The 25,202-nt window shown below is 40.2% G+C and overlaps 1 protein-coding gene across 1 annotated transcript in view; it reads right to left on the bottom strand.

Moving 5' to 3' along the window:
• The window catches only part of KLHL14 (kelch like family member 14), a 109,693-nt gene that overhangs the window by 74,423 nt on the left and 10,068 nt on the right, over positions 1-25,202 (bottom strand). Inside the window, exon 2 of the mRNA XM_023543900.2 lies at positions 2,291-2,412. Within this exon, the coding sequence (XP_023399668.1) occupies positions 2,291-2,412 (122 nt within the window). The remainder of the gene's footprint in view (positions 1-2,290; positions 2,413-25,202) is intronic.

Here is a 25,202-nt window from a genome sequence, read left to right as displayed (position 1 = left end):
CTCTTTGAATATATTCCCATTATAAGAATTTTTCTGTTTGTATATTAGTGTTTTTACTTCTTTGAATTTGAGTCAACAGATGTTCATTTATCTTTGCTTCTTTGTCTGTAGATGATTACATCCAGCGTATGAAAACTATGGAAATAGGCTCCCTCCTCCAGAGAAAGTGGCTTGAAGTGTTGTATCTGTCTGAGTGTCATTTGCCTCTCCAGCGCACGGGGAGCCTGTGCTGACTGATGCCTCTAATGTATAAAGGAATCGTCCTTGTTCTAATATTGGTAGTGGTATTACAATGATAGCAAGAGTAGCTGCAGTTTACTAAGTGCTTGTTATATGCTAGATAATTTGTAAACATAATTTTATCTGAAAAATATTAGAAAGACCGCACCAAAATGAAGAAACCATGACTCAGAATGTCTAAGTGACTTTTTCAAGGTACTACTAGATCTGGGTCTGAACCCGGGTCTGTCTGATTCAAAGGTCATGCTTTTTTGCTATATCCCTCCACGTAGAGAGTTAAGTCAGGCAGTGTAAACAAATTTGAGTAGGGCAACCTTAAGTTCCCCACCGTACCTGTTATCCTAGCATAGTTAATAGCTCCTCTTTTATACTCAAAAAAGTGTTTCAGTTTGGACAATTAGTTGGATGGTAGCCCCATTTCTGCTGAAGTTTAAAATGAACACAAGACTTTTCTTAGGTATTGTTTACAAGGCTTTAATTAATCACTTTGCCTTTAACAAAGGGCTACAAATTGAACCTAGCCTGGTGTATTTGGGAAAAACAGATGGGTTTATGAATGAAATTAACTGGTTGGGTCTAGTATTTCCCTGTTCCTTAGTCTCTTTTTCTCTCTTGTCTTCCTCTTCCGTCTCTCCTCCCAACTTCCATACCTCATTCTGTGTAGGCTTTCTTTATTGATCAAATGACAGAAATGGATTCGTTGGTTTTCCTTTAGCTTTTGTTCTGAGGACTCTCTAAAATACAGCTTGGTCATTCATTCAGATGTTTAAACCACTATTCACGGTATTTTTGTCAAGAAAGAATAAAAATTATTTGAAGACATCTCTAACTTATTTTTCTTTCTTTCTTTCTTCTCCTTAATCTCGCTGCTACTATTGCACCACACTTCTTTACTACAACCAGAGTGAAGAGGTATCCAGGGAGCTTTCTCGTTGCAGTTCTTGGACAATGCTACTGCAGGTTTCACTGGGGCAAGCCAGCTCAGAAATGTATTATTTCAAGCACCACCTCACATGTCTTTGCGCCTCTTCTGCTCTTATGGGCAAACTGTTGTCCTGTTTCTATTATTCTAAAGGGCTTTCAGGAAGAGGAAAGGGAGTGATTTAAAAAAAAAGCTGATAAGCTATATAACTGCTTAAAAGACACGTGCAATAAGAAAATCCAACTTCCACTTCTGCTGGTTTTAAATGTAGAGCTTTGATTTATGGATCAAAATTGTTCATTTATTATTTTATCTATACAGCTCTGGGCAATTCTGACAGTTAAAATTTAGTTTTATTGACCAGTGCAGCCACCATGCCCACAAGGGGACTGGTGCACACAGCCTACTGCACTCAAGAAGCGATGATTTTTGATTCCGTGACTGAGTCAGATTGGGAATCATAACCGATATAACGATAAGTTCCAAATCTCAGTGCCCAAGGCAAGAGGTTTGCTGTAAAACACAATCACCCTTTAAGGAGGGGAGGAGGAGAAATCTTGGGTGGAAGTTTGCAAGCACAGTTTAATGTGGCTGGGATAGGTCATGAGTATATCTGTCCATCCAAGCTGTGGAGTAGTATGAGTGGGTGTTTCTCTAAAGACCAGGTTCTCCAGACCAAAAATTAATAAGCGAAAATGCCTAAACGGCACAATGCATGCTAGTTACAGAGACAATGTCCTAAACAGCCATTTTGATATGTGAAAATTCAAAGTGGGAAAACTGACTAGTGCTATTAAACAATCTTTCCCTTTTCATTTACCAAAGAAAAAAACTGAAGAATTTCATTTGGAAGCTCTCTGCCCCTCTCTGTCCCAGCTCACACAGAAACATAAACCAGTACAGTGATTTTAGGCCACTTTTAATTTAGGCCTATTCGACTACCAATGTGGCCACCTCTGCAATGTTAATTTACTCTTTTATTCTAAATCCCCTGTGATACAAAAACAAACCTCCAAAGGGTAACAAATCAATAAAATGTCTAATTTGATTAACCATGTTTTCAAATTCATCAAGACAGCTCTAACCTGAAATAAATAGGTGGATAGATAAAAAAAGAAGTCCACTCACTTGTGAGTATTTTCCATGTCTTCTTTTCATCATCATAATACTGAGCCAAATTGCTGGGGAGCCGGTCTGGTCCAGGAGGCAGCCCTCCAACCAACAACAGCATTTTCTTGTTAGAGCGAATTCTTCACCCAAAACAAAGAGGAGATGAATAACCACATTATTGTAGAGTCTTTTTAGTGGCAACAAAATCATAACCATCAAAAGAATGTTCCTTGCTTGCAGATTTCTATTTCATTTTTTTCTGTTTCTTCTCCCATTCATGTCTCAACAATTTTTTGAACCAAGCAGAAAAATGATCAGAAGAGCTGCGTATCCCCATACTCATGGAATAATAAGCTCCCTTTATGCAATTTGTTAGAGGTTCATTCTAGAACGACCTTTTTCTTATATTATCCCTTTAAATCATCACTCTTTACAGCTGAGTACACATGAAATGCTCTGGAGTTGTACTAAGGTTAAGCATTAAAGTTGCATGTCAAAAATCGTATTAGTCAAAATCATTATTATAAGCCATTCTCCACTCAAAGAACCTTGAAAAAATTAAGGTTATGCAGAGAGTTTGTGAGCCAACTTTTTAATCACCCAGGGAACTTCAAACACCAGTTTAGTACAATTAGTAGCACAGGGCTAACTGGGGTGGGTTAACCAGTTTGCCCATGACCTTTCGTTGGTTTAATTTTGCTTAGACTTCCACCTACATCCCTTTTCCCCACTCCCAGCTCACCCTCCCTCTGCCCTCCCCTTGCGCACCACTGGCGATACAGCAGCACCAATTGGTAAAAATGAGACTGTGATGTTGTTGTGAGCCTCCCCAGAGTGGAGCCCTGCCAATGCTTGCCACTGATCCAGCGGCATGAACCTGCTCAACTGTGCAAAGTCACTCTAATTCCCTCCCTCTGTTTTTCTACCTTCTCCCCCAGGGGGCAACCACTGAAAGGAGTGACTACCCACCCATCAAGAGCTGGCAATTCACTGCTATTAACCGTGACTGTGATTCCCAGTCTGCCTGGCAGTTGCTGAGCACAGGCCTGCAATGTCTCATATGCAGTAAAAGCTATAAGATGCACCCTGGCCAGCACACTTGACCTGATGGATGTACAATCCTCAGGAACAGTAATGGATTGAACACACTTGTGAGGGAAGCAGGGAGAGGAGGCGCAGACCCCCACAAGGGGCCTGCTGATTTAACAGTCGCTTTACATACAATTGAACTTTTCATTTACCTGAAAGGCTGAAGGTAGTGGAAGAAATGGAGCAACCATGATGGAAGGAAAAAGTTAATAAATAAAAAAAGGTTCTTCCTAAACAGAATCACCACCCCTGTGTGTGGTCCTGAACCTGTTACTATATACTCAGCCCGTTCTGATTCGAGGATGCTTGGCAAAATATACCCTTGTGGAAAAGCACTGTTTGTTGGTTAAGAACCTAACATTCGGAGAGTTAACTTAATACAGTTAATGACTTTTCCATGTGAAGGAAGGGGACAAGAGAATTCCTGTAATGAAACTCTGGTGCCATTGAATGCGTTGTATATGCCTCAGTAGGAAAAATACCTATTGGAGAAACATCGATAGAGGAAGCCGTAATTATAGAAAAATGCCTAATGTAATATCTGCTTGCAGTATTAATTTTGCCACACTTTGAATATAGTGGAGGGACAGATAAAACCAACCAACCACAACAACAAAAATCCCAGCTTCTTCGAATTTGAAGTACTTTTTTGAACCGTGCCTACATGCCTTATAGACTAGTAGGTGGAAAACAAAATCAGAATACAGTAGCCAAGAGCTCCACCCTGGCATTGAGGGTTTCAGTGACTGGGGTGGATTTGTCATCACAGGTGTTAAGAAAAACCAGTATGCTAAGTATCTCTCTTTTATTTGGACACAGTGCCTCTATAAATCATGTGCTGTGTAATTTATTAAATGCTTAGTGACGGAACTGATATATACGATAATTTTTTGCTGTAATTTTTAGTCCAAATAATCAACCACTTTGTTGTATAATAGAGGTAAAGGTGAGAGCAAATAATCTTTTTAGGCTGCTGTAAGTGACCACAGGTAGATAGACCTGTTCAACTGAAAGTCACCATTCTGTATCTAACATCACATGAGTACATGCTGCCAGACTGCAGGTGGCAACAGCTAGACCATATCAGCTGGCTAGATATAGATGAAAGGACTCATTAAAGGGGTGATTATGACAAAAACAACATAATTAAAATCCCTGTTTTAATATATAAATACGTGTACTGCTTTAAAAATGTGTTTAATGAATGAAAAAGGGAGATAAATGCATGGCTCATATATGTTCATTAGTTGGCAAGGCCAGCTTCCCTGAACCATTCCCACTGGTGATTTTCAACACTGACCTAGACGGACCATCTATGCCAATGAAGAGAGGATCTAGAGTCATTGTCCTCTTTGCCCAAAGAGCCATTCTTTGCCATCTGTCCTCTAAGAACTGGACTGAGACCACCAACATATACGTAAGCCACTGAACAGCTGGCAAATGGTAACAATGTCCAGCCCCTGCCAACAATGACATGATTCAAAGAGCTAACACAGCAGCGTAGAAAGACTCCACATAACCAAGATGAATCCCTAACCCAACCAGGCCTCCTCTGGGCACCTGATGAAGAGGGTAGGGGCTACAGAATTATATATAACGTGGGCATAAAGGCCTACACGTACACCTAGTGGCTATGTGTTTTCTACAAAGGAGCAGTGCTTTGACTCCATTATCTGTGGCCTTAGTGAGTGAAGACACATTCCACATCTTTTCCATGGTCATATTTATACATCATACACTCAATTTATTATAGCATTTTACTTGGAATATTTTGTCTCTAAAGTTATGTTATTCGATTTTCCAACTGTGATGGTTAAAGTTGTGTGTCAGCTTGGCAGGGCCGTGGTTCTCAGTGATTTGGCAGTTGTGTAATGATGTAGTTTGCAGTTATGTAATGATGTAATTTGACAGTTATGTAGTGATGTAGTCATCCTCCATGATGTGATCTGATGTGATCAGCCAATCAGTTGTAGGGGAGTTTTCTCGGGAGTGTGGCCTGCATCTAATAAATACACGGATGTTCTCACAAAGCTTGCTTGCTTGCTTGCTCTGGATCCTGCATCCACCTCATCATCATCTGACCTGACTTGAGCCAGCTGCCTGCCATAGTGCCTGCTGATCTTGGGATTCATCAGCCTCCTCAGCCTGTAAGCCAGCAGCCTGCTGTATTACCTGCTGATCTGGGGATTTGTTGGCTTCTGCAGCTTGTGAACCAGTGGTTTGCCATCTGATCTGCTAGGTTCGGATTTGTCAACCCCTGTAGCTATGTGCGTCAGAAAAAGCCTCTAGCCTGATGCTTGACCCACAGACTTGGAACTTGCCAGCCTCTTCAACTGTGTGAGCCATTTCCTTGAGATAAATCTCTCTCTCTCTATATATATATACATCACTGCTTTCCTTTTCTAGAGAACCCAGCCTAAGATATTTTGTACCAAGAGCAGCATCAAGTGGAAGTAGCACTAGCTGGGTCCTGAGTCATGGGTAGCTCATCGGATGTGGGCCACTAGATACTTCCAACAAAAGCCTTGAAAGAGCCTCAAGAAAGTAACACAGTCCAGTTCACTCTTGCTGAGTAGGGAGGTGACTGTAGAACACTGAAATAAGGTCTTACGCCAGACCCAGTCTGTGAGTCTCACCAGATATACTTGACTTCACCTGGTTCCTGGTCCTTGGCTGCTTGCTAACTGGTAGATTGTGTACATTGTAAAAGTGACTCAAATTCTTCACTACTCCCTGTATCTAACGTCTGGGCCATGTAATCTTGCAGTGTCCTCTGCCTGTGGGTGGATTGTTTGTCCTATTCCATGACTCTGAACCCAGCCTTCTGACTGGCTTTGGCCAATGGGATGGTGTCTTAGGTTTGATAGGATAACATGTTCTGTGGAAACCAGTCATCCTCTTTCCCCAGCCACTCCCATCATTGCCCAACAGGCTCATGAACAAAGTAGCCATAGTGGCAAGGTTATGCATGGGCTTAGTAAATGGACTTTCACTCACCAAGGCCAACTTGGTTATAGCCACTTCTAAATGCCCGATCTGCCAACAGCAGAGACCAACACTTAGTCTCCAGTATGCACCATTCCACGAGGTGATCAGCCAGCAACCTGGTGGCAGGTTGATTACATTGGACTGCTTCCACCATGGAAGGGGCAGTGTTTTATTCTTCCTGGGATAGACACTTCCTCTGGATATGGATTTGCCTTCTCTGCACGCAATGCCTCTGCCAAAATTGCCATCCGTGGACTCATAGAATGCCTTATCCACTGTCATGGTATCCCACACAGCATTGCCTCAGATCAAGGGACTCATTTCTCAGCAAACAAAGTATGGCAATAGGTCCATTCTCATGGAATTCACTGGTCTTACCATGTTCCCCATCATGTGGAAGCAGCTGGCTTGATATGATGATGGATTGGTCTTCTAAAGACACAATTATAGCACCATCTAGGTGGCAGCACTTTGCAGGGTTGGGGCCATGTTCTCCAGGAGGCTGGATATGCTCTAAACCAGCATCCGATATATATATGGTGCTGTTTCTCCCATAGCCAGGATTCACAATTCCAGGAATCAAGGGGTGGGGGTGAGAGTGGCACCACTCACTATTACCCCTAGTGACCCACTCACAAAATGTCTGCTTGTCCCCATGACCCTATGCTCTGAGGGTCTAGAAGTCTTAGTTCCAAAGGCAGGAATGCTCCCACCTGGAGACACAACACAGATTCCACTGAATGCCATTCCGTAAGAATGCCACCAGGCTACTTTGTGTTCCTCATGCCTCTGGATCAATAAGCAATGAAGAGATTTACTGTATTGGCTGGTGTGACTGACCCTGACTACCAAGGGGAAATCAGATTGATGTTGCATAATGGAGGTAAAGAAGTGTATGTCTGGAATACAGGAGATCCCTTAGGGCATCTCTTAGTACTACCATGCGCTGTGATTAAAGTCAATGGAAAACTACAGAAACCCAATTCTGACATAACTATTAATGGCCCAGACCCTTCAGGAATGAAAGTTTGGGACACCCCATCAGGCAAAGAACCACAACCAGCTGAGTTTCTTACTGAGGATAAAGCGACTACGGAATGGGTGGTGGAAGAAGATAGTTCTAAATGCTAGTTATGACCACGTGACCATTTGCAGAATGAGGACTCTAATTGTTATAATTATTGCTTCCTTGTATGTGTGCATCAAATATATTTATTTTCTTCACTTGTAAAATACAAGATGGAAATGGGGCTAGTGTGTTTTCGGTTGTACTCATGCTAGTTGTATCATGTTAGGGGCAAGTATGACTGTGTAATTGTCTTTAGTTAGAGGCTATGTATGGTTTAAGGAGATGTGTACAAGTGACAAGTTGACAAGGGGTGGACTGTGGTCGTTATGGTTGTGTGTCAGCTTGGCTGGGCCATAGTTCTCAGTGGTTTGGCAGGTATATAATGATGTGGCTTGGCAGTTATGTAATGATGTAGTCATCCTCCATGATGTGATATGATGTGATCAGCCAATCAGTTGTAAGGGGAGTTTCCTCAGAAGTGTGGCCTGCATCTAATATATACATATGGACATTTTGGCAAAGCTTACTTGCTTGCTTTGGATCCTACATCCAGCTTGTCATCATCTGGCCTCTGGTTCTTGGGACTTGAGCCAGCTACCTGTCATATTGTCTGCTGATGTCAGGACTCATTAGCTGCCCCAGCCTGTGAACCAGCAGCCTGTCATCTTATCTGACAATCTTGGGATTCGTCAGCCTCTATAGCCTGTGAACCGGCAGCCTGCTGTCTCACCTGCCAGTCTTGGGTTCATCAGCCTCTGCAGCTATGTGAATTAGGAGAAGTCTCCAGCCTGATACCTGACCCATGGACTTGGGACTTGCCAGCCTCTACAACTGTGTGAGCCGTTCCTTGTTTTTGCTTTTCTAGAGAACCCAGCCTAAGACATCAACCTAATATCAATATTATTTAATTTTATTTAATTATTTAATTTTAAATAAGGCTTAAAACTCTATCTTATGAAGGTGAATCACACAGAAACCATAAATAGGATAAAGCATGTGAGAAGTAGTATACACGTACAGAAAAAAAACACATGAATTAAAACACACTTGAGGGCTTTTTCTCATCGTTGTCTCCCTTGAGTGTCAAAACAGCCACATATGGTAGGTGTAAATCTCTGTTTTACAGAGGTGAGAAAGTTCCTATAGTCACATTAAGTGACAGAAACAGTGTTCAGACCTAGGCCTTCTAACTCTACAAGAGCCCATTCTCTATCCTCTAAAATTATTATTATTATTTTACTGTACAACAACCTCTGATTAAGACCCAGGGAACCTGGATGTTAGTGCTGACTCTGCTATTAAGCCAAGTAACTTTGCATAAATTACTTGGCCTCCTGGAGACTACATTTTCTCATAGTTAAATATACTTATAATATCTGACCTGCCTCTTCAAAGGATTGTCATAACGATCACATAAAACAGGGAAGTGAAATGTTCTGTATAAACTCTATAGTAAATTATTATCAATCTTTAGATATTGACAATACAATGCGGGCTTTATTTCAACATGCCAAACCCGATGAAACAACTGAAAAATAAAAGTAATATTTTTTATTGAGATTCTTATTGAGCTCATATATATATATATGTATATGTACATATATAAAAAATAATTAAGAGCAATTTCCTACCCAGTTGTTATTTTAATTATTTGTTCTTAGGAAATTATCACTTCAATTATATTGGCTATTTTTTGAGCCTTGTTAGAAGAAAATAGACATTTGGCCATTATATAAAACTAAGATTGTTTCTGGATCCAAGTAAAATGACCTAATAGAGATTACATTTCTTATTCCTTAAGATTAATACAAATGAGAAAATGCCATCACATATTTTACTTTGATATAAATGCATTATCAACTCTTCAATTATTCCTAGAAAGTAAGACACGTGCATAATTCCTGTGGAAAAGCTTCCATTCTTTTTATAATGTGTAATTACAATAGTGACAATGACAATAATTGACAGGTAGTAATGAATGTATATTGGGATATTGAACCCCTAATTTTCATGCTATTTATTTGGTGGGTGTGAACGCCAATTTGAAAACACCATGAAAAAAAATACTCTGTGAATTAGAAAAATAAAACTAGGAGAATCTGAACTGGCTGTGCTGCAGTGAGTTTCATTTATTCCTTTCTAAATAATTCCAACAGACCTTTATAGGTTTAATTTTCAGATAGGTAAAATCTACAAATGTTGTAATAATTAGAGCTCCTTTATATGGCAACATGGAATACATTTTAGAAGCTCTTTCCATAAGGAACCACAATAGCCAAAATTAATAAATTCTCTTCATATATGTTATTTTAAATATATTCCTTTTCAAGACTTGTCATATGAATAGACAGGCACACACCCATGTTCACTGCAGCATTGTTCACAATAGCAAAAAGATGGAAACAGCCTAGATGCCCATCAACAGATGAATGGATAGACAAACTACGGTACCTACACGCAATGGAGTATTAACGCAGCTTTAAAGAACAACGATGAATCTGTGAAGCATCTCATAATATGGATGAATCTCGAGGGCTTTATGCTGAGTGAAACAAGTCAATCACAAAAGGACAAATATTATATGAGACCACTACTGTAAAACTTATGAAAAGGTTTACACACAAAAAGGAACAATCTTTGATGGTTACGAGGGAGGTGAGGGGTAGGGATGGAAAAACACTAAATAGACAATAGATAAGTGGTAACTTTGGTGAAGGGCAAGATAGTACACAATACTGGGGAAGCCAGCATAACTTGTACAAAGTCATGGAAACTCCATAAAAACCTAAACCAAACCCACTGTCGTCAAGTGAATTCCGACTCATAGCTACCCTATAGGACAAAGTAGAACTGCCCCATAGAGTTTCCAAGGAGTGCCTCGCGGATCTGAACTGCCTACCTCTTGGTTAGCAGCTGTAGCGCTAAGCCACCAGGGTTTCCAGAAGCTCCATAGACACATCCAAACTCCCTGAGGGACCGAATTGCTGGGCTGAGGGCTGCGGCCTTGGGGAACATCTAGCTTAATTGGCACAACATAGTTCATAAAGAAGATGTTTTACATTCTACTTTGGTGAGCAGGTCTGGGGTCTTAAAATCCTGTGAGCGGCCATCTAAGATGCTCCACTAGTCTCACCCTTTCAGGAGCAAGGGAGAATGAAGAAAACTAAAGATACAAGGGAAAGATTAGTCCAAAGGAGTAGTGGACCACAGCCTCCATCAGACAGTCCAGTATAGTGAGATGGTGCCCGGCTACCACCACTGACTGCTCTGACAGGCATCACAATAGAGGGTCCTAGACAGAGCTGGAGAAAAATGTAGAACAAAATTCTAACTCACAAAAAAAGACCAGAATTACTGGCCTGACAGAGAGTGGAAGAACCCTGAGAGTATTACCCCTGGACACCCTGTTAACTCAGTAATGAAATCGCTCCCTTCAGCCAAAGATTAGACAGGCCCATAAAACAAAACGAGACTAAAGGGGTGCACCAGCCCAGGGGTAAGGACTAGAAGGCAAGAGGGGAAAGGAAAGCTGGTAATAGGGAACCCAAGGTCTAGAAGGGGGAGTGTTGACGTGTCGTGGGTTGTTAACCAATGTTATAAAACAATATGTGTACTAACTGTTCAGTGAGAAACTAGTTTGTTCTGTAAACCTTCATTTAAAGTACAATAAAAAAAGAAAAAAAAATCCTTTTCACTCCTCATTTTAGCACCACTTAGACCAAAGTAATGTATTCAGAAGATAAGAAATTAGAGAACTTAAACAAAGAGCCGAGAATAACACGATTAATAATATTATCTGAATACATATGATTTGATTTCTTAGATTCTTGCACAGAAAAAGATAAGGTAGAAAGGCAACAGAATTTGAAGGTCTCCTTTGTTCCATCTCAGTAATTGCCCGACATTTACCATGTGTCACATTTGTGTGTGTGAGTGCGCGGGCGTGTGTGCTCGTGCGCACATGTACCTTGGTTCCGGGGATGAATGACTGAAGGATGACCTAAAACCTCCCGGTGTAAACAAATTTTTCATCATACTGGTGTTCTAAGTAGGGTAAAGTCTCATTTATTTATATTTCAGTGATTTGGAACTTTAATAATTGGGAACCAGGCCAGATAAAGTCATCGTTTACATGATACATGAAAAAAGTTTTTGTTAACTCGATTGCAAGATGAGTTTTAGGGTAGCAACTGGCTTGCTGGCACTTTAGAGTTTCCTATGTACATCTAGACAAAATTCATTTTACAGATTATAAATAATTCTCATTTATTTATTAAAGAAAGCATTCTGTTATGATCTAAGAACCATTCAGTCACAGAATTAGAAGGGAACTTGGAGGAAATCTAGTTCAATGATTTCCAAACCTGGAAACGTACCAGGATCATCTGGGAAGATTAAAAAATTCAGATTCTCTATATAGATTCTCAGGTACCAGATCCCAGAGATTATGACTCAATGAGAGAAGGCTTTAAAAACGAGTCATGTTTTACAGTCTCCCCCTTGATTCTAATATACAGCCAGACTTGGAGCCACTGATACAGTTTTCTGTATAATGCCAAAATCTTTTTTTTAATATTATTTTCTTTAAGTAATTATTCTTATCTTTTAAATTCGTAATGAAATGGACTTCATGTTTCCAGATATATTCTATTGTTGAAAGTTGTTGGACAACTTTCTAAGTGTTAGATTTTTTTCTCCTTCTGCTGAGCTAAAAACCTTAACTCTGCTAGGTCTTCCTGAGAAAAAGAGCTAGTACTACCATCTGTGGCATGGCAGCTCCTCAAATACTGGGAGATAGTTGCCAGATATCTTCTCTTCTCCACGCTGAAATTTCCCATTCCTTTCTGAAAAAGTCTCCATATTCCTCACCCTCCTGGTCACTTCCTTCGAGGATGCTCTAGGCAGTCACTGTCCTTTTTATAATGTGAAGGTCAGAGTTGTCTACAATATGACAAATGTAATATGGCCTAGGCTAATTTTCCTGTTGGGGCTCTCTTAACTTTAACAATTGTCTTTCAGCAGTCACAGTGCAGTGTTGGGTTCCTGTTCTGCTTTTGATTGATGACAAATAATAGATTTAGAACCAAACCAAACCAAACAAAGCCAAGTGAGGTGATTAAGAGCTTGGCTGCTAACCAAAAGGTCAGCAGTTTGAATCTGCCAGGTGCTCCTTGGAAATCCTATGGAGCAGTTCTACTCTGTCCTGTAGGGTTGCTATGAGTCAGAATTGACTCAACAGCAACAAGTTTTTTTTTTTTTTAATATTTCTTCTAGTTAAATGTTTTAAACACCAATCGGTGACTTTTTTATTTTCTCTACTGATTTACACTTCGTTTCAATTCATTTATTTAGCAATTATTGAGTTTCTACTATATGCCAGGCACTGTTCTAAGCACTGGAGATAATGGTGGAAATAAGAGGAACACAGTCTCTGTTCCTCAGGGTACTTACTTCCATCCTAATAGGGACATCTGTTGAAAATATCATAATTAAGAGCATGTAGGCCTCAAAGACAGGTAGGGGGAGACACCTGGATTCAGTTTTTCTGAGATGTATGACCTTGGGCTAACCTTTTTGCCCCTCTTTAGCTTTATTTGTACAATAGGGATAACAATAGACCCAGGACATAGATTTTTTTTTTTTCAAGATTAAAACAAATAATACATGTAAAGCACTTACAACAGCTAAATAAATGCTAACTGTCATATCATCATCATCAGTAGTATTAGCTATTCCTTTCTGTAATCTGGAGGTTTGATAAGTGGGTCACCTATGTCTCCATCCGAGTTTAATTACTTAAACATAATATTGTTGCATTTGAGTTGTTTAGATATTTTAATTTTTCTAACTAGTTTTCTATGAAATGATCCTAAGTCACTGGGATTTTTACTCTGCAATTCCCTACACATAGGGTGTATGGCTTCAGGAGTATATGGCTTTTTTTTTTTTTTGCATAACGTGAAGATTTGATGGAAAAACTAAGCAGTTTTGAAATGGCAAAGTCAACTGGGATATAAAATCACTTCCCTATCCTTCAAAGGCGAAGTTAATTTCCAGTTGGTGTCAGCCAGATCTGTATTGAAATTCTCTATCATTTCATACATTTGTATTCTTCCACTGGTATTCGACTTGTTTAAGCCTCAATTGCCTTATCCGTAAAGTGAGAATGATAGTGTCTTCTTACAAGGATGTTGTGAGGGTTAAATGAAGTCATCTAGGTGCAATAGGAAAACAAATGTTTGCTACTTAAAACCAAGGGGACCTGTAAATGGTTAACCTGCTGGTCTGCTAACCTAAGTTTGGCGAACTGAGTCCACCCAGAGGTGCCTTGGAAGAAAGGGTTGGCAATCTACTGCCAAAAAGTCAGCCACAGAAAGCCTAATGGAGCACAGTTCTACACTGACGCACCCTGGGGTCTCCATGATTGGAATTGACTCAATGGCAACTGGTTTTATGTTTTTACTTATACCCCAAACCACTTTCTAGTGCCAGACCATCCAGCGAATGAAAGGCCCTTGTTCAGCAGGGCACCTTGAAAGATGAATGCCGCTGCATAGTGAAGGGCGAAATAATTGAGGCTCCCAATGTAATCCAGCAGGGAGAGGCTGGGCAAGGTTGAAAGAAGCTACTACTCTTCCTTATGACCTTCCAGTTTCAGCAGACTTAACTAAAGACATTATGGCTTAGTATTTGATAAAAAGGAGTAGACGAACAATTTCACACCTGGTGGTACAGTAGCGATGTATGGTAGTAGTCTGGGAGGTTGAACAGACCAGGAGGACACATGCTACCCAGGGAGTCACAGAAACAAGAACTGGCTTTGGATTCCCACAGGCCATGGGACTGAAAGGGTTTGTCACAGTTTTACCAGATCTTTATTAAATCTGGGAATCCTCCAGCTGACACCTGGGTTACATGTGAAAAATATTTATGTAGTTCCCATAGTAATCAACTGATAAATGGTAGCATAATTATTTCGCATAATTATTAACCTTACAAAACACTCATTTGAAAATCAATCTTTGGAATTTTGGTGTTTTCTTTTATTGCTTAGAACACTTCCCGATACCATAGTTTATGCTATTTATAAGTAGCCAGAATATTTACTACATAAGCACATTCAATAAAAATATGGAACTATTAGACTTCTTATAGAGGTACTGATCGAGATATTATTTATCAATTCATCCTACTCACTCTCTTGGCTACCATCTCTCTCTGTTAAGGAAGTCACCAAACCTTATCGTACACAAGTCAAATTTATGGTAATCCTTGACTCTTTCCATTTTCTTGCTATATTCAATGTTCTGCCAAGTCCTATAGACTCATTCTATAATTGTTTCTCAAATCTACCTGTTCATTCTAGCCAAACTGATTCTGCTGGGTCGGCTTTCTCTTGAGCTGTCACAATAGTGGCGTCCCTGTTTTCTGTGCTTCCGCTCCCATTCAATCTACCCTATATACTTTGCCAGGCGAATTTTAGCCAAACCTGGCACTAAGGATCAGTTAACCTCAATTCTCCTCTCAGTCAGTTTGTATTGCCCTTATAATATGAAAAAACAAATCTTAGAGTTATTTTAACCATCTCAGAATCCCTCATTACTTACGACCTATAAAATACACATTTTCCCCACATTATAACCTCGCTTTTCTCTCTGTGTCTGTCTCTCTGTTTTTTTCTTGCAGGTGAATTCCTTGCTTGAAATTCATTTCAGGGATAGAAGAGTTTGTGAGTTAAGATCTGGAAAAACTTGAGAGAGGAATTTCAGATGGAAACTGCTTAGACCATGGGGAATAAGTAAGCAGAGGTAAATCGCAGGTCATTGGCCAGGAGAAGGCTTTGAAAGTCAGCTAGCCTTCCTTAAACTTCCACGCAGAATGGTACCCAAAAATCCCCAAAGGAGAGCTGGTACCTTTCTCTTAAAAATTTCCAAAGAGGTAAACTCTCTTGAGAATTGGTTCCAGCTGATTTGCTGTTGTACTTAGGTTTCTTTATCATAGCTGTTCTTGGTAATTACACAGCAACTTTCATAGGAAGAGACTTTAAATAGACCTAATAATGCCTCTCTGAGGTAGGTAAACACAGAGTATCATTATCCCCATTTAACAGATGAAATAATAGAGGAAAGGGGTTTGGGTACCTTCTCCAGTGCCTCAGGATGGGTTTTATTTCCTCCATTTTGCAGAGGAAATATCTCCAGGGCTTTCTCACACAAGTCCTCCGTGACTCTCAGGTGTGGCAGGTAATGTCTTAGCATCCCATCTTCTGACATTGGAGCTACTCTTCCTTCCACCATGTTTCTGGCTGTGTGCTGACCACGAATGGCTAACCATACGCATCACTTCATTTTCTTCAAATGGAAGTGACTTTAAGATGTGCTTTATCATATTATAAAGACAGTTAATGTTCACTGAGAAAAAAATCTGACTATACTCAAAAGCAAAAAGGGCCTAGTACATAGTCAGTGCTCAATAAATGCTTGGCGTATGAATGAAGAGATGAATAAAAGAACGAATGGATGAAAAATAAAAGTCACTAGTAGTCCCTCCATGCAGGAACATGTCATTATATGTCTTTTATCATCCTTTCTTTTCCCATACTTGATCTGTTTCAAGGTCCAGTCAGTGGGTGGAGTGGGAGGGGGGATGGTCAAAAGGCAAGAGGGAAAGAGAAAAAGACCCATTTCTAGACTATTAGATGGAAGAGTCCAGACTATTAGGTGGAAGAGTCAGAGGATGATACATTGAGGAAAGAAGAGTCTTCTTGATCAACCTCCAGATCTTACCTGAGACCTTTCCTATGCACGCTCCCAAATTTCCTCTATCTTTGATCCCCACTTGAGCATGCCCAAATAATTAAGTTTTGCTCTTGTCACTCCACCACATTCATCATTTTTATTAGATTTCTGCTCCTCTCTTTGTTCTTTAGGATCAATGTCTCACAGAATGGGAGCCGATGACAGAGCGCAGTGTTTACCAAGCTTTAGTTATTACCACAACACAGGACCTTCCTGATTTTTGCCATATCTAGAAACTCTCTCTGATATTATTTACTCAATATTTTATTTAAAGGTATTCGCTTAAAAAATACACAATCGTGGCCCATGTTAGTTGTTCTCCATGCTGGCTGCACTTTAGAATCACCGGGAAGAGCTTCTGTAAACTATCTAAGGTGGGTCACCTCTCAGAGATTCTGATTTTTAATTGACCTAAGGTGGGACCCAGCATCGGTGCTTTTGTTTGTTGTTTTTAAGCTTTCTGAGTAACTCTAACGTGCATCCAGTATTGAGAATCATCGTTCTGGGCAATTTTCCTTAGGAAATCATGGATGTCACTGGCTAATTGTATTTTATTTCAAATACACATTAAACAAACAAAAAAACCCTAACTATTAAATTCCTTATGGGGCAGTTCTACTGTGTCCTATTGGTTCTCTATGAGTCAGAATTGACTTGATGGCAGCAGGTTTGGTTTTGCCTTTTTTGAAACTATTAAAATAAATTTTTAAAATGTTCCTTTGTGCCATCAAAAATTATCTCGCATGCCACCAAAAAAAAAAAAAACAACAAAAAAAAAACAAAAAACCAAATCAAACCCATTGCCACAGAGTCGATTCTGACTCATAGTGACTCTACAGGAAAGAATAGAACTGCCCCATACAGTTTTCAAGGAGTGGCTGGTGAATTCGAACTGCTGACCCTTTGATTAGCAGAAGAGCTCTTAACCACTGTGCCACCAGGGCTCCTCAGGTGGTCAGGTGGGGAAATTTATATTATTCTCTGTGTGGGGAACCATATAGGCTTTGGGATATAAAAATGGTAGGAGGAGGGGTTCTGGAGGTCCCTCATCTATGGTGCCAGGTGGGAACTTATGTAGCAAAGTTTCCAGCCCACCTTACTAGCCTACCTATCGAGGGGAGGTTGGTTGAAGGAAAGCCCTTTGAGTCCCTCACCTACAGTACGAAATGGGGAATGCATAAAAGAGTCATCATCTCCGCCTGGACGACTTTTTTGAATCATAGGGGGAACCAGCTCAAAAATGGATCCACTTGTGTTCTGGTGTGCCAGAAGTTACTTTTTTGTAAGTAATAAAAATACTTTCCATGTGCTAATGATAGCCAATGCATCCAGGAGCTGCTAGGCCATGTCAAGCAAGACCTGCTCCTCCTGTCCATTAGCAAACAAAGTGATGGTGATGGGTGTGGCCCAATTGGTAGCGGCTCAGACCAAGTGGAACCTGTCCCCTCATGTCCATTGTCCTTAAAGTGCTGTGTGTGGCTCAAGCCAGTCAAACCCAGTTTACTAGCCTACATGCCAAGGAAAAAAATGCAATTTGTAGTACTGTGCCTGAGAGCCATGATAACCTATGTAGTCCATAATGTTTGTATATACTTCCTTGTGATAGACAGTATGAAAGGTTCTTCTTCCCTTTGTTTGGGGAGGTTAATTTGAGATATACACCTCCTTGCTCCTTGCCTGTGTGCTTGCAGTAAACATTCTTCCTCCCTCCTCACCTCAGCACGCGTTTACTGATGAGAAGCTGCACCGAGCAGGACCTGCTCTGAGTGGCCCTAACACTCTGGGAGTGTCTTGTGTGTTCAGGTGAGATCAGAATAATGTAGCACCAAGGGAATGGTTGATGCCACTGGGTGAAATCTTCGTCCCAGAAGTCTTATTGCTGCTTAAAAGTTTGAGGCAACCTATGAGTGCATTATAATCTGAAAGCCTGAATTACATTCCAACTCTGTACTTTCTGTATATGTGAGCATGAGAAGATCAACATCTTTATTGGCTGTAGCTTTATATATTTCTATTGTAACTAACCACCTTCCCACCCTTTCACTCCTCCCAAGACCCTATAGCTCACAGGAGTCCTCCAACGATTCCCCCCGATGCATACTAATTCCAGAATGTTACTATCTTCCAGAGCATGTGCATGGGGTCATTTTCTTGTGCTTTTGCCACATTCTTCTAGGTACCAAACCTGTAGACTGGCTAATCATGGCACAAGCAGATTAAAAAAAAAAAAAAAAAAGCCATAGGTCTGAAACCCTGAAATGTAGGACCCACCAAACCTTAGATCATAAGCATTAAGGGCTAGATGAATCTATATTGCACAAAACACTTCACACTCTATTCTTGGTCCTATGCTTGGTGAGAGACAATAGCTTCCAGCCAACTTCATAGTCATTGCATTTTCTTCCTCCTTCCCCAATCCCCAGATTAAAGCTTCCTTTAGTAACTAGAAGCAGTTGAATATATTCTTTGCTTGATTACCTACATAATCCCTAATTCTAATACATAGTACTTAGTGCCTTTCTTCTGAAGAGCATAAATTGCAATGGAAATAGCATCTCATTAACACTCCCTACATCCCTGTGAGGAAGTTGTGTGGCAAATATTACCTCAGACTAATCCTCCTGCCCGCAAGCAGGCACAGGGTCTCCCTGCTCACTAGCACTGCTGCTTTCTACGGAACAAGCTGGTGGGGACAGCCAATATCCATGTGACAGAAGAAAGCACTTCTCCTTATTCAAGAGAGAAATGGTTCTATGCAGCCTGTCACAAAGGAGCAATTCAAGCTCCGTATAGCCTAGTGACAAAAAGAGATAAAGGATCACTCTCATGCTCGTGATGGACTCCTAAGTAACGCCTCCATGGAAGCTCCTGATAAAGCCCAATTATCAGACTATGCTGCCTCCTGAGAACCAATCTCATTACTGAGATGTCTCTCTCTCTCTCCCACTCTCTGCCTCCTTTTCTCCCATCTGGCCGGCTTTTTGAAGAGATAAGAGTTACTTTCTGACCTGGGGAAACTTGGGTACTGGCTACACAAGGAAAAGTGCAGAAAAGCTGAGGATCACAGAATACTGCTGAAAATTCTAATTCAGGAGGATATAACATACCTCTCTACAGATGTAACATACCTCTCTACAATTATTGGAGCCCTGGTGGTGCAGTGGTTAAAAGTCACAGCTGCTAACCAAAAGGTCGGCAGTTTGAATCCATCAGCTGCTCCTTGGAAACCCTATGGGGCAGTTCTACTCTGTCCTAAAGGGTCGCTCGGAGTCGGAATTGACTCATCGGCAGCGGGTTTCATTTTGGGTTTGCTACAATTATTTGCCTCTGAGAGTCAAAGACATGATGACCAAAAAGGAATACTTTAACCAAATAATATTGCAAAGACAAGAGTTCATCCATTCAAAATGATGCTTAAAGGGACAATAGCCAGACCCCATCCCACGATTTGAAGCCTGATTTTATGCTTTGCTCCAACTCCAGGGAGAGATTTCTCAAGAGGGAAACTGTGCAGCTCGTTGTGAAGAACTGGAGCCAGGCTCCTGCCAAGCAGGCTCTTTCCAGTTGGAGAGTCACTGCAGGAGTGGCCAAGCAGGCAGACAGTGAGAAAAGTTAGTCAGTAACCGAATATATTGTTCTGCTCTTCCCCGGGCATATGCCTGGCAACAAATAGGTATCCGTCTTCAAGAAAAACGGTCAGTTGAGACCTTCTAAAACGGTTCTGAATGTATTTGTAGGGGAAGAAAAAGTCTATGAAATCTTCTTGGGGTTAAGATAAATGGAGAAGGTTATTCTTATCTTGGGGTAGATATGCAGCGAGGGAGTGATATGCACTGGGTATGCTGTGGAGACAATGAGGTGTGGCTTGTGGGATCCAGCTTAGGGACACCCTGCTGCTGTGGGTGAAATAGGAATCTCTTACCCTCCTCCTCTTTTCCTCTCCTTCTCTGCAGGGAGCCAGTTCTTTCTGTTCTTTGCTGCTTCACCAACCCTGGAGGGGTGATGGTGCTAAAGTGAACCCTAGCTGGAGGGTTCTGGGATATCTGGGATGCCCTCCGATGTCCTCTTCCAGAAAGGGCACTCCCAGAAGCCTTGGAGACCCACTCAGTCAGCCAATCTCTGACAGTATCCTTTTTAACCATATGATCTTTGACATGCAGAAACAAATTATTCTGGGGAAGTTTTATCACATTCTCTGAAGCTGAATTGTGGACAGTCTACTGGGTGGCTTGCATTATTCTACAAATTCTCTAATGCAGTAAAAAAAAAACCATTTTTTTTTTTACTTTCCCTATACTCATTTCCCAAATATATTTTTTTCATGTACTCAGATCTCTTTTAATTTTGCAATAACTTCTGCCCAAAATTCTTATTTTTTAATATATTATGGTATTTTCTTCCATGTTCTACAGATATGTAGCAAAGTAGAAAACAGAAGGAATTATTAGTTTATTTCAGCGATTTTCAAATTGTGATCCAAAAACCACCAGCAGGAAAACCACCTGGGATGCTTGCTAGATATGCAGGTTCCTGGGTCCACATTCCAGGCCAACCTAATTAGAATCTCTGGGGTAGGGCTGGGGAAGACTTTTTTTTTTTTTTTTAAGCTCTATGGATGTGGTGCAGTGGTTAAGAGCTCAGCTGCTAACCAAGAGGTTGGCAATTTGAATCCACCAGCCACTCCTTGGAAACCCTATGGGGCAGTTCTGTCCTGCTCTATAGGGTCGCTATGACTTGGAATCGACTTCATGGCAACAGGTTTGTTTTTCTTGGTTTATGGTTGATTCAGGTCCCTGTGTGGTGCAAACAGTTTGTTCTCAGCTGCCAGCTAAAAGGTTGGCATTTTTAATCCGCCCAGTGGTGCTGTGGAAGAAAGGCCTGGCAATCTGCTTCCATAAGATTACAGCCAAGAAAACTCTATGAAACAGAGGTCTAGTCTGGAGCATTTAGGGTCACCATGAGTTGGAATCTACTCAACAGCAGTGGATTTTGTTTTTGGTTTTTTATGGTTGATTCTTAAGAGAACTATTGCTTTAGGTAAGATTTTCTGGGACTGAGGAGAGATGGCCTACATTTTTTTTCTCTCTTCTAGTTTTGCATTATGTACTAGAAGAGCTATTAACACATTGCTGACTTGGATAATTGCTCAACTGCCGATATAACTGCCTTTATAGAACTAGTTGAAAAGTAACATTACAGTTAGTTTCCTTAACATGGCTTCTTATTCCCTCCGTCTATTTTTGGCTCTCCTTAGCAGAACTGTCCAGCCAACAGGAAGAAAGGGCTGAAACAAGCCAAGGAATCTAACACTGAGTTTTGGGAATTGACGCTAGAGAAGGAGCCTTCTAAGATCAAGCCTGCATGACCTTCTTGAGACAGGATCTTCCTAATTTTACCACACACAATAACTATACTTTATAGCGACCTACCAGCTATTCTTTGTATGGAGAATTTGAAGACTATGGGGAAGCATGCTTCTTATCTTTTTCTGTTTGGTGCTTAGCATACTGTACAAAACCTGTAAATGTTAATCGATAACAATGTTGGCATGGAGGAAAAGGCAATGAGGAGGGTTAAGAATAGATACAGCTTATGTAAAGAATAGATTCACCTAAAAGCCTTTGTGGCAGATTCTAATTGTCTATAAATCTACAGACGTGAATTTCTTCATGCTTTCAGAAATTTAAAATGTTTTCTTGTGCTCTGAGACTTTAAAGTTTCCTTGCCATAAAAAAATGTGAAGTGTTCTCCAGAAAAATCTTCCTGAAGGGACGTCTTTCTTTCTAGGTCAGAAAGATTGACTAGGCTGAGGGACAGCTTGAGGGGCTCCTTCCTGTATAAGGGAAGCCCCCTCCTTGGAATGGAATTTTATCTAGCCTAGTTGCTGCCTCTTTAGTTTGTTATTCCTACACCTGGAGAAACCCTAAACCTTGGATTTATTTGCATGCATTATTGGTGGTGTTTAAATATTTCAGTTTTGCTTTCTCTCTTTCCAGAATTTGAACCAGGAATATACCTGAGTGACAGCTGAAGTTTGCCTAGATTCTAGGTGTTCTGAAGTGATTGCCTAGCATTAAATGCTTTCTCTGTGAGACTAAGACTTTTGCTGAGCGAAGAAGATGCCTTCTAAAGACAACAACAACAAAAAAGGCTAATTTAAAGAGGTTATCTGCTTTCTTGGGATCTGTTGGTAGTACATTTTAAAATTGTAAAATTATGTTTTACTATATGCATATACTATACATCGTGTATAAGATACATATACTACACATACTCCTTGTCCCTTGAATATCTAGATAAGGAAGTCCATGTTAAAATTCCTTCCACTTCACACTCAGATCTATGATGGTGGCCCAGAGTTGTCTTTGTTATGTAATAGAGATGTGACTATTTTAACAGAAAGCAAGAATCTGATTGTTCAAAGAGATTCATAATCATTGGAGAAAATGCTCTATCTAGAAGCACACATATTAAGCCTAGGATATAATTTGGTGAATTCTTTCATATCTACATACTCAAAGCGGTAGTGGGTGAAGTAACAGTACCTAACCTACTATGAATGGAAACCTGGGTGGTGTAGTGGTTAAGATCTACAGTTGCTAATCAAAAGATCAGCAGTTCAAATCCACTAGGTGCTCCTTGGAAACCTGATGGGGCAGTTCTGCTCTATCCTATACGGCAATTTATCCTCTATCAGCAATTTCTTGTTTTATATATATATATACACACATACACACACACACATATATATACATGGCCCCTAAGGAAAATTTCAGGGAGACTGTGGCGAAAGATGAAGCAGGATGAGTCATCTTAATGATGAATTTAGCTTTTCCATGTCAGTGTCGGCTTTGGTGATATGTGTAGTGAAGCCCTCAGCTGAATCTCAGCCATGACCGAAAATCCTGCACTATGCTCTTTCCTGCTGATTCCCGTAAGGAATGCTTTTGCATCACCATTACCCTGAGAGCTTCTGTTTTCGGTTTTATTTTCTTTCAACATATCTCTTCTTCTGAAGTGGTTCCTTTGAGTTATCACTGTCTTGGCTGTCAAAAAATTCCATCTCATTCCCCTAAAATAATTATCATATAAACATAGTTTGGATAAATATTCCTTAAGTGCCTCTAAGAAAATTTAAGTAAATAACTTGAGTAATGGATTTTTTCTTTGAATAAAAGATTTGCTAGGCCAAATCCAGACTACCAACGCAGAAATACTAGGCCTAGGTCAACAGGACACCAAAATAGCCCCATGAAGAAGAAAACAAACAAAAACTAAAAATGATCACGGGTATTTTTCTCTGCTACACCGAACACCAAGATTTTTAATAATAGACATAGTTGTCATATAAAAGTATCTAAGTTATTTTCCACTTTATATCCTCATACATTTTGTTTTCATTTTTGTCAAACACAACACTTGATTCCTGCTGAAAGTGGCTCCAGCTCTGATGTAGGAATCACAAGAAGCTCCACTAAAAATGCTTGAATGCGTCTTACAACTCAATACAAAAAGATAAAAAATCCAACCAAAAAATAGACGAAAGATTTGAATAGAAATTTCTCCAAAGAAGACATACAATTCTACAGTAAGTACATAAAAAGATACTCATCATCAGTTGTTAGGGAAATGCGAACCACAATGAGATACCGCTTCATGGCCTCTAGGATGGATATAATAAAAAAAGGCAAAAGATAACAGGGGTTGGCAAAGATGTGGAGAAACTGAAAGCTTCATACACTGTTGGTATGAATGTAAAATGGTGCAGCTACTTTGAAAAACAGTCTGGTAGTTCCTCAAAAGGTTACACATAGAAAAAAAAAAAAGAGTTACCATAAACAAACAAACAAACAAACAAAAACCAAACCCTTTGCTGTCCAGTCGATTCCAATGACCTAGTAATTCCACCCCAGCTACATACCCAAGAAAAAATGAAAACATGCATCTATATGAAAATTTGTACGTGAATGTTCATGACAACATTATTTGTAATAGCGAAAAGTAGAAACAACTCAAATGTCCATCAACTGATGAATGGATAAATAAAATGAGAAGTATCCAACAATGGAGTATTATTCAGCTATAAAAAGGAATGAAGGACTCTTACATGCTGCAACATGCTTAATCTTGAAAACACTATGCTACATGAAAGAAACCAGTCACAAAAGACCACATATTTTATGCTCCCATTTATATGAAATGTCTGGAGCGGACAAATCTATGGAAACACAAAGTATCTGTATAATGCCTGAGTCTACTTTGTAGTCCCTACCTACAAATGTCATTTTGGATAAATGCTGTGATTCCCTTAAGAGAGGGTATTGCTAGAATGGCCACTGATACTGGTGGTACAGTTGCCGTATGTAACCGATCCATCAAGTGGACTGTGCTACTAAGCACACACTTCTTCCTCTCTAACACATTGATACCAACTGGGATCGCCTCCCAGGATCAATGGACCCCTGTTAATGCCTATGAAATAGGAAGTGCCAAGGTCCTGGTACGTATCTGAAACCACTAGAGTTTCTCCGTCAAAGTTTCCCTCTCTCAGCCACAAGTGTTACACTACCTCTTTTAATCCTTTTGCACAGGACGCTCTAGTGGGATTGGTTTGGAGGGGTGCGAAAAGTCAGAGCCAAACAGTGGTCTGCTGCTTTGTTCTAGGTAAAACTTACCAATATGACCCCCTTTTTTGGTGAAAAATTGACCTTCCCAACCCAATAATTCCTCACTTAGTAAAAAAAAAAAAAAAAAAATTTTTTTTTTTTTTTTAGTGCCAGAAAGTGAATCCCACCTTCCCACTCCCACATACAAAACAGAACTTTCTCTGATAAAAGACAGCTAAGAGGTCGCTGTACAGAGAATTTAGAGCTAACACCCAGTAATATGCACTTTGTGTACACACACACAGACACACACTCATCTATATACATTTTCAACAATGCCTCCACATTTTCAAGGGTTCTTTCTTTGCTGGTATTTACTT

The sequence above is a fragment of the Loxodonta africana genome, chromosome 11 (genome assembly GCF_030014295.1).
Source record: "Loxodonta africana isolate mLoxAfr1 chromosome 11, mLoxAfr1.hap2, whole genome shotgun sequence".
Lineage (NCBI taxonomy): Eukaryota > Metazoa > Chordata > Mammalia > Proboscidea > Elephantidae > Loxodonta > Loxodonta africana.
This window is presented reverse-complemented; position numbering and strand designations above follow the sequence as displayed.